This window comes from Cydia pomonella, chromosome 2 (assembly GCF_033807575.1).
Source record: "Cydia pomonella isolate Wapato2018A chromosome 2, ilCydPomo1, whole genome shotgun sequence".
Classification (NCBI taxonomy): Eukaryota; Metazoa; Arthropoda; class Insecta; order Lepidoptera; family Tortricidae; genus Cydia; species Cydia pomonella.
The window spans coordinates 2,136,306-2,148,825 of NC_084704.1; the positions used below are offsets into that span (position 1 = coordinate 2,136,306).

Sequence of the window (12,520 nt, forward strand, 5' to 3'; positions counted from 1 at the left end):
AATTTGCCCCGAAATTACTTGACCAATTAACTTGAAATTGGGTACACATATTATATAGGTCGGTGACCCAAAGATGGACGAGTAACGTAAATAAATAAATTTATTTATTTATAACTTGGCATTTCTGATTCAAGATATTTTTTTTTAATTCACACTAGGATCTAAACTAACATCTGACAATGTTTCAATCTGGGTGCTGCTGGGTCTGGGTATACAATCGTGATATAATAGAGAGCTTTTCAGTCGAGTACCGTGTTTAGGCAACGAAGCTTACTGAGTTGCCTAAGTAAGGTACGAGATTGAAAAACTTGATTATACCACGATTGTATAAAAGACATCAAAAATCCTGGTGGCTCCTTTTCTTAAATCTATCCTTAGGTCCGAAGGACCAACCCTATCAAAGGAAATCTATTGTTCACGTAACGCAGTATTTCATGAGCTACAAGTAGGCTTGAATGTAATTAATAAAACAAACACAGAATGAAGAGTTGCGCTAAGTAGTTACAATTAGAAAAAGTGTCGTAAATGTTACGACACGTGACTGTGACAGATTTGGTTTTTTGTGTGGTAACAGTGTACACACAATATGACCAAAATGCCTTTTAGTAATTATGCGTAGTCAATGTACACTTTACGGAAACATTTGCGTCGAAACATGTATAAAATATTGCGTGTATATTGTGACAAGTGTACACTTTAGGAACTATGTTTAGTAACCGTGTAGACACTTTGTTACCAAAACCTCCACAGTGTGTCGTAACGTTACGTAAATGTTTTTACAATTTGTGTATAAAACACCGATGATTTCTTCGACTACCCTTGTGCTGGGCACAAAAGAAATCAATTGGCCTTGAAAAACCTTGAAGGACGATTGAAAAACCGGCCAAGTGCGAGTCCAAGTACTGACCCCCCCCCCCTCCGACGTTGCTTAATTTCGGTTATTGGATGAGAACCTCGAGATTGGAAATAAATATTTATTTTATTCTGTTTTTAGTATTTGTTCTTATAGCGGCAACAGAAATACATAACCTGTAGAAATTTCAACTGGCTAACTATCACGGTTCATGAGATACAGCCTGGTGACAGACGGACGAACGGACGGACAGCGGAGTCTCAGTAATAGGCTTAACCCTTTGGGTACGGAACCCTAAAAAGGCATGGTGATGAAAAGTTTGAGAATCTCTGAAAACAAAAAGTACGTGCCGCCATTATGAAAATTTGGTAAACTGATTACTACTTTTAGTTACGATGTGTACACAATCTGGTAACTTTGTGACGGATCCTACTTAGTATTTTTCTAACCGGACCTAAACTACTTTTCTTCTCGAAAACATTTGTTTTCGTAATTAAATGGCTTATTCATAAAACAAAAGCTTATTTTTATCATTAACATTTGTTTCTTTACTACGGCACAGGATTCTGAGGACTAAAAAAAAAATATTATAAAATTTATGAAATATTTGTTTACAATCGTTCAATTTTAATTATTTTGGAGGAGCGTTGGCAAATTTTAACTTCTTTGATAAAATTACACGGTATATTTCTTTTCGCAATACTTGCATGCATGATGCAATAATTAAAAAAATATGACAATAAAACTAAAATTAAAGTACTTACATTTTTTCTAATTGTAACACGTTATTTAGTTTCACGTCAACTGGATTTTATTGAAAGTATTTGACAGCAGTCACAGCAAGTGAGTGAATGAATGAATGATTTGTGCTGCAAGCGGTTGCAAACTGGTAACAATGTTACTATACTGCGACGTAACTAAATAACCTAATAGGACTGTGTCGACTCGTCCCCATTTTAGTCTTCTCAACCAAACTACGACGTAACACCGACCAAATATGTTACCAGAATATTTGAGTGTCCACACAAGTGTCGAAAAATGTAGTAATTGTGACTAAAAATGATTGTATGGGATGGTCCTCACTCAGCTTGGTCTCGCGGCATGGGCCACATGTAACACTCCGCGACGATGTTTTCAGAGGGCCTACCGCGAACCACATTCGACGTGTTGCCTCTCTATCGCACTTGTACATTTGTACGTAAGTGTGACAGGGAGGCAACACGTCGAACGTGGATCGCGGTAGGCCCTCTGTAAGGCCCGTTGGATGGACTAGGTGGCGCTCAGTAAATAAATTATACATTACACAGTAGCCTAAACCGAGTATAGTGTAATGACATGGTTTGTATAAGAACTTATTACTTTTGCAGCAGTTTTTAAAATTTACAAATTCATCTTTTAGTTTAGTACTTTCTTTTTGCAGACGGTTAAAATTATTTTGTAACATCCTGTGAAGGTGAATATTCAAACGTCATTTTCTTATCGTGGACATAACATAGGTAATAAACAAATAACCTCAACGCCCAGGTTATCGCATTCCAATTATGATATCATTAATTTCTGTATTTAGGTATTTCCATTTTTAAAGCATAATCACGTGTAATTTTGCGCGCCTTGGCGGATTTCATCACTAAACATTTATCCATGCAGTAAATATTATTGAACTGAAAACTTCTTTAGCGGCGCTGCCGCTGTGCAGTTTTTGTGATGGGGAAAAAATGTCAAACTCGCGACAGATCACGTGACCGACACATTCGTCAGATTGATAATTCGTAAGATGGACACGTGACCTGATCGAAAAACTCCATGATGGTTCTGGTAATGATGATGGTGTAAGAGTCGGAAGTTGATTTTTCTGAGAGATAACATTTTAATTTTTAATAATTGTAATAGTTCTGAAGTCTCTCAATAAGGCGTTTATTGAAGGTACAACTTAAAAAAAAGCGGCCAAGTGCGAGTCGGACTCGCGCATGAAGGGTTCCGTACCATTTGAGACGTATTAAAAAATATATACTTGCTAGATCTTGTTCAACATTTTTCCACTTTGGACACGCATTTTACCACTTTGGAAGTGTCTCTCGCGCAAACTATTCAGTTCAGAAAAAAATGATAATAGGAACCTAAATATCATTTTTGAAGACCTATCCATAAATACCCCACTGGTATGGGTTTGATGAAAAAAATTTTTTTTTAATTTGTGACGTATTCAAAAAAAACTACTCATTAGATCTCGTTCAAACCAATTTTCGGTGGAAGTTTGCATGGTAATGTATATCATATATTTTTTTTAGATTTTTCATTCTGTTATTTTAGAAGTTACAGGGGGGACGACACACATTTTACCACTTTGGAAGTGTCTCTCGCGCAAACTATTCAGTTTAGAAAAAAATGATATTAGAAACCTAAATATCATTTTGAAGACCTATCCATAGATACCCCACACGTATGGGTTTGATGAAAAAAGATTTTTTGAGTTTCAGTTCTAAGTATGGGGAACCCCCCAAAATTTATTGTTTTTTTTTTCTATTTTTGTATGAACATCTTAATGCGGTTCATAGAATACATCCACTTACTAAGTTTGAACAGTATAGCTCTTATAGTTTCGGAAAAAAGTGGCTGTGTCAGAATCGGACAGACAGACGGACATGACGAATCTATAAGGGTTCCGTTTTTTTGCCATTTGGCTACGGAACCCTAAAAACCATAATAATAATAAATTATATACTAAGATATTAAAATTAATACTAAAATATAATAGAACTTAAAATAAACTTATAAATAAAAAATGCTCCCCAGGTCACCTTCATGCATTATGGTACCCAGAAGGCTGGCAGCGTTACCTTTTTGGATGGCCAGAAAGTTCTGAAGTGTAACATTTTAAATGTAATATAAACTGTCATGTTTGAGTACGATAGTGCAATAAATGAATATTGTATTTTACCAAATAAATGATAGTACTTTTATACTGATAATTAAAGCAATTCGTGCAAAATTATTCCCTAATCATTTCAAAATATCAAAAATGCACAACGTTAATATTCAAGATTTCACTTCTGCCGGCACTCCCGGAGTGCAACCCGTTGTTTTTTAGTTATACTGTAATGCTATGTAACTGATTTGAATAATACAATAAAATAAAATCATCGCTCGTAATTTTTTTCTGGTGATGACGGGTATATGATTGTCTTTATTTCTATAATACAAATGATAGTAGTTAATGTATATGCTAGACAATAAACTTCATGTAGTTTTTCCATTCATTTCATAATTATTTCTAATATATCGTTCGTAACTTGTTAAAACCAAAGCATAACGGTAAAGATGCTCTGTTGTGACAAACTACGTTTTACAAATTTGTTCATAATATTTCTCACTATTCAATCATGTGAATTTTAAGTGAAATAAATTTTGCATTGAATACTAAAGTGTATAATAGGACAGTGAGTTTTAGCGGTACCTATTTTGTTATACACGGAGATAAGCGCACATTTACATTACCCTGACGGCGGTGTTTACGAATATTCCTGACAAAATATAAAATATTTTTTTGGTAATCTCGGGAAAGGAATTCTTGCAAATTTCGCTATGTCTTAAACAACAATATGGAAAAGATATAAGTAAAAGAAATATCGCAATCATACGATAGATATGCGATAATTTTCACTGCAAACAAAAAGGTTAAGATTTTTCTGGTAGACGATGATTATTTGAGACACAAGAAACATTTCATTAAAAAAAAACTTCTATATTATTGGAGATGTAAATTGAAGGAACATTAAGATAAATGTTTTTATTGATAAATAAAAAAGTTGCAACATGCAAAATCTACTTGCTTTTTTTACAGAGTCCGAGACATAACTTTTTGCGGGATTATGAAATCCACCCGCCTACTCATTTATAATTATAAATAATACATTTAACTTGGATATTTAATAATAACAACAAAAGCATTTAGAAATTGTCATTGTAATCATGACAAGAGTAGGTAAGGTCGTCATTAGACTATCACAGAAATTATCACTTGATAATCAATTGATTGATATGGGATCCTACTTGACAGTAATCCTACAATTATCATATACGCCATATACAACAATCATATACGTCAAACTTGTTAAAACTGTTCACACGACACTCATAAGTTCTTCATATATTATTATAAAAATTTATAATAAAAAAAAGTAGTAAATATTAAATTTAATGATTTGTATTCTCTAAGATAAAGAGTTGCATGTAAATTAAGTATAAGCAAGGTATAGCGTCTTTCTTCTCTGTTGTTAAAGTTTAATAATCTTACCTAAACCTACTTTACAAATTCATAGAAGTTAAACCAAATTGTATTGGTTTGAGCAACAAAGAATGTTATTATTCTATAAGTGGAAACTGTTATGGCTTGTGTGTATTCTATATTTGTTTAAACATATGTATTATTTTTCGCCGTTTGTTTCCCAATAATAAATAAATATATTAATGACTTATATATCAAATTTACTTAAGAGGGAAGAATTGCCTTTTGAATCTAACGAAATAACGGTAATTTTTATATGAAATTCTATTTCGGGAGAAAACGGTTTCCACTAACTAAATCCTAACAAATCACTTTGATTTTGATTTCGATCGCTTCAGCATAATATATTCTAGGTCAGTGGTGGGTAAACTTTTTTCATGGGGGGACAGAAAATTTAAAAAAATCCGACAAGGGCCTGAACTGTAGAATAAATGTCTTTGATTTGCAACCGTTATGTCGCGAGCCATATACTAATTATTTCGAAGGACCGGCGGCGGGCCGGATGAAATCCTTGCGCGGGCCGGAGTTGGCCCGCGGGCCGTACTTTGCCCACCACTGTTCTAGGTCATAGGTTGTGCTGTTTTTTTTTTTTGCATATTCTGAAAAAAAGAAACCCTTTAAACCTAGTTGTTCATTGTGTCAATAACATACTAAAAAAATATGGAGAATGGAAAATATTTAGAAGTGAAAAAAAGGTTTTGTCTTCTTGTATTGACGATCACGTGGAGTACACTTCACGTGATAAAATCAAGCATCGTATTCAGCAAAACTCTTTACATTTCAAATGGTATTATGACATTGTATCGTTCTTGTCAATAACATGGTAAACAAACGAGACAGGAGGAGGTTACACAAAATGAAATAATGTGTTATATTTAACCGTAGGCAAAAGTTACTGGATTTTAATAAATCAGGTACCGCTTTCATAAGTATCTCTCGTAATTAGGTTTTGCCCTTACACGAATAATTGGATCTATTGTTAAAAATAAATAAACTTATTATATAAATATAAAATGAGACTACATCAGTAATCGAGCGGTTTGACTCTAGCGATGCATCTTGTAGCTTTTCTGATGTATCAGAATTGGCTCTATGTGGACACTGTTTCCCCAAACCTCTACACCATATCTCAAGATACTCTCAAAATCTGCAAAGTACACTACATTGAGGATGGCTGAGTCTAACGTTTTGGACTGATTACCTTAAGCATAGCAGGCGCTGGCTAGTGTTTTCCTTATGGCTTCAATGAAGGTTTGATTAACGCGATTGATTATCAATCTCAATACCTAAAATTTTTGTTGTTTCTACTTTCTCAAAGTGAAGAGATATCTTATAGGGTTATGCTATCGGTATATTTGCAAAATGTTACGTAATTAGTTTTATCGACATTCAGTTTTAGTCCATCACATTGAAATCAATACTTAAGTTCGGACAACGTTTGATCTATTTGTGAGTTAAATGTTTAGATGCCATTATTTTGAATAATAACACTAGTATCGTCGGTATAGAGATATGCCGTACCGTAACATGAGATACATTCATGGGAAGATCGTTAATAAAGATATTGAAAAACAGTGGTCCCAAAACGGAACCCTGTGGTACGCCGGAATTGATAAATTCATTTTTTAAGTGAAAGATCAACGCATCCTGAATCATTTAAACTTGTTATTTGCACGTGGGTAGATAGAGATTTAGGGTGAGTTCTAGCGGCATGCAAGAAAATAATAAATTAGTCTAGTTATAATCAGCTGAGGTGGTTTCATTGTACTATTCCCAATACTTTAAATGGTGCAGTCGGTAGGTTGATGTGGTGGCTTTGTGTCTCTCTTTCACTCTTCTATATTATTGCGACAGTGACAGTTGCGTTTCCATCGCTACGGAGCGTAAGCGATTTGCACGTTGACTACACGGCGTTATCTTGTGCGGTGTAGACCGGCGCGGGCGCCGATGAAAACACACGGGCGAGCGACGGATGTGCGCGCGCAAGTGTGCGCCATCTCGGCAAGCAATGCTCCCTGGTATAAACTTCTTACAAATATGGTGGACGAGGAGGAATATCTAATCCTAACTAGGTATCATGTACTTAATTAAAACTATTTTCGACACCATTATATACGTTAAAATTAATGTTTCTTTCATTTTAATTTAATTAGAAACCAGAATATGAATTGAAAAGTTGGAATACTAGTAAAACTTAGAAATTAAAATGTAGAAAAGTAACTGCAATTTCAACGACTAAATCTATCAATTTTACATTTTTGCTCTAAAATCGTTACCGGGCTCTTAAATAGGGAGCATTAAATATTATTAGTACCGGCTGTTAACCCGATCGGTCGGCATGTCGTCTTAAGTTTCATGGCCCTCTCAAATTTCGCTCGCGACCCACCTATGGGCCCGACCGACCCACCTAACGACCCATAATTTGGGAGATGCTGGTAAGTATAACTCTTAATGATGTAATAAAAAAAGAACACAACGCTTATACTCAATATTTATTTACAAAATATGAAGTTATAACGTACTTACTTACTGATTAATTAGATACGTAGGCACATTTCTCATCTACTTAAATTATACATTAAATACCTAATAAATTCATTCAATCCGTCTGCTCGTTTACCTCCTATATCATATAAAAGGCTGTCTCATTCAGACACTATGTACTCGTAGTTGCGTAAGAGGATATCTTAAGCAGTCTGCAAAGCCATGCTGTTCATATCTTTTCCACTCCATAAACCTAGTTCTAATTAATAAATTCATTATTTTCGGAAATAAAATTAAATGTACATGTTTACAACTTTTCAAGACCTTCACAATAGGTAAATTCCTGTCTCAAGAAGGAGAAAGTATATTAACATTTTCCAGTATTATCTACTTGCAACACTTAGGCTATATGATATACTTAATATATCATAACTAACATGTCATTGATGGTATATAATACTAGTTCACTATTTATTAATAGTTTAGATCATGTCATACACGATGACGCACAGGTTTGTCAAATCTAACCGCTAATGGCATGACAATACGAGGCACAGGCGCACGTCGTAGTGAATGAGACGATCTATAATTAGTATCACAGTTATTTCATTCAATTCAATTCTTTATTACAGATAACAAATGATCCATATTACAATAAAATTATTAAAATAACACAGTTTTAATAGCAATAAATTAAAAATGATAAAATATTAAAATTAAATTTAAATCCTATTCAAATAAGAAGGTACATTTTAGAATTACAAATAATCACAAAATAATATTAATAATGGTTAAAATTCTGTCTATTAATTAATTACATGCAGACTATTCCAGTGTGCAGCTATGGGAGAGTCCAAACTGCTAGCGATCACGTCCAGAATGCTGTTGTTACTCCCCCGCACACGGCGCATGATGGAGGCGACCCGCTTTCGAATAATGGCATGGAAGCCGTCTACTCGCGCTTCCGCAAACATGCCTGATGCGCTGCAGTACCTGGGCAGTCCCAACAGCATCCTGAGCGTGTTATTGTATTGCACCCTCAAGGCACTAATTGCCCGCTGAGTATAGTTCACCCACAGGCAGCACGGATAAAAAGACTGGCAAAATGCCTTAAATAAAGTAATTTTTACTTTATTACTGCATTGCGCAAACCTGCGAGCCAACATATTCCCACGAACAGCCAGCGCCCTACGCTCCCTCTCAATGTCCAGATCGTCCGAGAGGCACTCCGTAACGCAGTGACCTAAGTACTTAAATTTAGCGGTTCGTTATAGTGGTACTCCATTTAAGACAATATTCGGGACCCTGTCTACTTTAAACCGCGCGACTGAAATATGAGCCACCACATACCTCTCACACTTGCCAAGGGCCCTATAGCACCATATCGTCGGCATACCGGAGATCATAGGACACCATATCAAAAGCTTTAGATAAGTCCAAGAAACACGCGTATACTGGATAGTAATACGTTGTCATCTTCCATAACACGCTTTTCCTAAAGTGGTTAGTACATATATCTCCTCTTTCGGGACACTTGTGAGTTAATGCGGTATCACCAGTACAGTCACGGACTTAAATTGTTGCACCATGTAGGGTTCACTTTACATTGGAGATGTCATAGCGTTAGTATTGAAACCCCAATTAGCTAGAACCGTAGATGGGCCAACAATTAAAAATAAAATCAATTAAATAAAATTAAAAATAAAAATTAACTTAAAACCAACTCTGTGAGCGTAACTGATACTTATAGACCCCTGATGCTATTAGGGCCCATTTATATTTTTTGACAGATTTCGTAAAAATTTGATGGATAGATATAGTTCCCCATTCTGTACATATGTAATAAATAATCACTAGGTATTTTACTTTTTTCAGTTTCACACTATTAGGTAAAGGCCTCTCCCCTTGATTTCCACCAGGAAACACCAAATAGGGAGGCTATTTGGTGTTTCCTCCAGCCAGTTGTTCAGGAAGTTGTCCAGGTCATCCCGCCATCTCGGTTTAAGCCTGCACCATGTCTTAAAAAATCTTCCACTGTATTTTAATGTACGTATGATATTTTCGTAACACAAAGGAAATTTTCTTGTTTTTTTCCCAAATTGTGATTTTGTATTTATTCCACCCAGAATAAGGAGCTCTTCAAACCACAGAAATTTTACCCAAATCTAACGAAAAAAAATCGATAAAAAAAACAAACGGCATCTTTCTGTCTTATATACGCTATCCAGGGTTCACGTCTTCTAGATTCCTTCAGTTATTTCTATCTCCCCAGTATGACGCAACATTATATTACAGTGAGTATGAAAGCCAGACCAGCTAGGACCGCGCTGGAGTACCCCACCCAGGATGCAAAGTGATCGTTGTAGAGAAGACACTTGGAGCCGTGGGTAAAGGCGTCCCTGAACGTCGTAAGTTTCTAATACACTACTATCCAAGGCTCACGTCTTCTTCCTTAGGCTCTTTCTGTCTCCTCAGTAGAACGCAGGAGATTATGGTGAGTATGAAAGCCAGCCCAGCTAGGACCGCGCTGGAGTACCCCACCCAGGGTGCGAAGAGCTCGTTATGGAGCAAGCACTTTGAGCCGCGGGTAAACGCGCACGTGAATACTGAAAAGAATAAATGAACATTATAGGACAATCTACAGATCGACTCAGTTCCATAGTAAGATCGGTAAACTTACAACACCAGTATTCATTACTTGTAATGAAAAATAATAATGGAAAATACATGATAAATGATTCTACTTTCTGACATATGATTTTAAGGCTTGTGTTATGAGTACTAGACGAATAATATAAAGTTATAAATACTCATATACATAAAATGAAAAACTTTACATTAGGTATATTAAAGAAAGAATCCATGGTCCCCCACAGAGGCGAGTGATACCGCGCTTGACGCGAGCTCGACGTCCAGCGCGACGTCAGATTTGTCTACCTGGTTCTACGAGTATGTACATACATACATCCGTGGGCAAGTGTGTCTGTACTCACAGCTAATTCCCATGTAGAACCCATGGGCCCCCACGAAGGCGACGAGTGACACTACGCTGGACGCAAGCCCCACTGCCATCGCGACGTCACGCTTGTCCACTGACTCCAACAACACGGTGGTCTGCCATGTGAACGCCAGAGCTGAAAAACAATAAATAATCTTGTAGCCCAAGAGGGGATTTTTGGAGTTACTCGAGCGCGTCAGATTAACATAAGGGGGATACCTTGCATCCTTTTGAGTTTTTTTATACCACGACGGTGGCAAACAAACATACGGCCCGCCTGATGGTAAGTAGTCACCGTAGCCTATGGACGCATGCAACTCCAGAGGTGTTACATGCGCGTTGCCGACCCTCAATAGGAGACGCGCTCAAGTACTTTTTTTTTTCCTAATTTTCTAGCCTTCCGTATGACCACCCCAACCATGAAAACAAGCAGATTAATATACCCTTGTTATCAGAGATATGTTGGGGAATTGAAACTACCGTACCTATTTCTGACGCGCTCGAGTAACTCCATGTGTATTTTTTTATAAAAAAATGTGTAGATGCTTTCTAGTGTTCCTGTCAGTGTCATCTCATCTTACGAATACAATAGGTCTCCACGACGCTCGAGTAACTATAAATTTAGCATCTCCGGCTCCCCTTCAACAAGAGATATGGCGTTCCGCGCGAAACTTGCGTGGGTTTTTTACCTTTTATCACAATTAGGTACTCTAAAAATATTCTTCTGTTGCTCGTCAGATACCTCGGCTGTATCATTAGCTATTTTATACTAAGATTGTACAGCTATGGTACGTTGTGTATCGTTACACAACTGAAATAGTACATGTGCAAGGAGGGGGATACGTGAATTTTTGGAAACGAGGGAATTAAAGACCCGAGTTTACAAAATTCTTACCCCCGGAGTTACACACAATATTTTTCATCACACTTGCGATGAAAAAACTAAATTTTAAGCAAAATAATTCTTAAATACGGTTACATATCAAACATTCGTCCTCCATATTGTCATTTTTTGACAGGTTAGGTATCGAAGGCACAGACCTATTCGGCATTCAGCCACGATTGAAAATTATGTAAAAAAATAAAAAACGGCTATAAAATTAATCGTATAAAATATTTTTAAACATAAACAAAAATATTAAATTGTAAACGTCAGTATTTTAAAAGTAAAACTCACTAACGCTACTTGATTAATAAAAAAAAATTATTACTCCCTACGAAGTTATAGTTTTTTTTTACAATCCATGACTCCCGCGGGAAGAATATAGGCGTTGATACTTCACCTGCATGAAATAAGATCTTTTTCAAAAAATAAACAAAAAAGCCACGAATAACTTGACTAAGTAAAGAAGTAGGTTACTTAAGAAAGAAGTAACTTACTGCTGACCAAGCAAAGGGTCACGTAAAACATTTGGTGTAAGTTGTACATGCTGGCACAGGAGCCGTCGTCGCACGCGCCCTTGGTGACACGCAGGCCCGGCGCGCATGAGCAGTTCGAGTATACCCTGAAACAGACCAGGACGTTATATATTAGGAAGCAATTTGTAAAATTAAAACACATAGCACGCACAAATCACATAGGGGTCATCCATTAATTACATCACACGTATTTCTAGGTTTTTTGACCCCTCCCGCCCTCCTTGTCACATTTGGTCATATTTGGCAAACCCCTCCCCCCCCTGGTGTGACGTCACATTTTTCGCATTTTTTTTTCAACAAAATCGGCGAATCTAATTTGTTACTATTAATATTTTATCAAACCATTTTGGTTTAAATAAAAATATTAGTAATTATAACACAAAAACAACTAGGAAAGAAAATTAATCGCATAAAACGATTATCGTTCTAAAAACTCGTTATTTAACTGTACAGCGAATTTTTTTTTAATAAATACTGGTGC

General features: G+C 36.1%; 1 protein-coding gene across 2 annotated transcripts in view; it reads right to left on the minus strand.

Moving 5' to 3' along the window:
* Positions 1-7,617: 7,617 nt before the first annotated feature.
* The window catches only part of LOC133531105 (solute carrier organic anion transporter family member 2B1-like), a 31,081-nt gene continuing 26,178 nt past the window's right edge, over positions 7,618-12,520 (minus strand). For both annotated transcript variants that reach the window (XM_061869224.1, XM_061869213.1), the window contains exons 10-12: positions 12,001-12,125; positions 10,616-10,756; positions 7,618-10,228 (exon numbers count right to left, since the gene is read on the minus strand). In XM_061869224.1, coding sequence (XP_061725208.1) covers positions 10,050-10,228; positions 10,616-10,756; positions 12,001-12,125 — 445 coding nt within the window. In that variant the 3' untranslated portion in view covers positions 7,618-10,049. The remainder of the gene's footprint in view (positions 10,229-10,615; positions 10,757-12,000; positions 12,126-12,520) is intronic.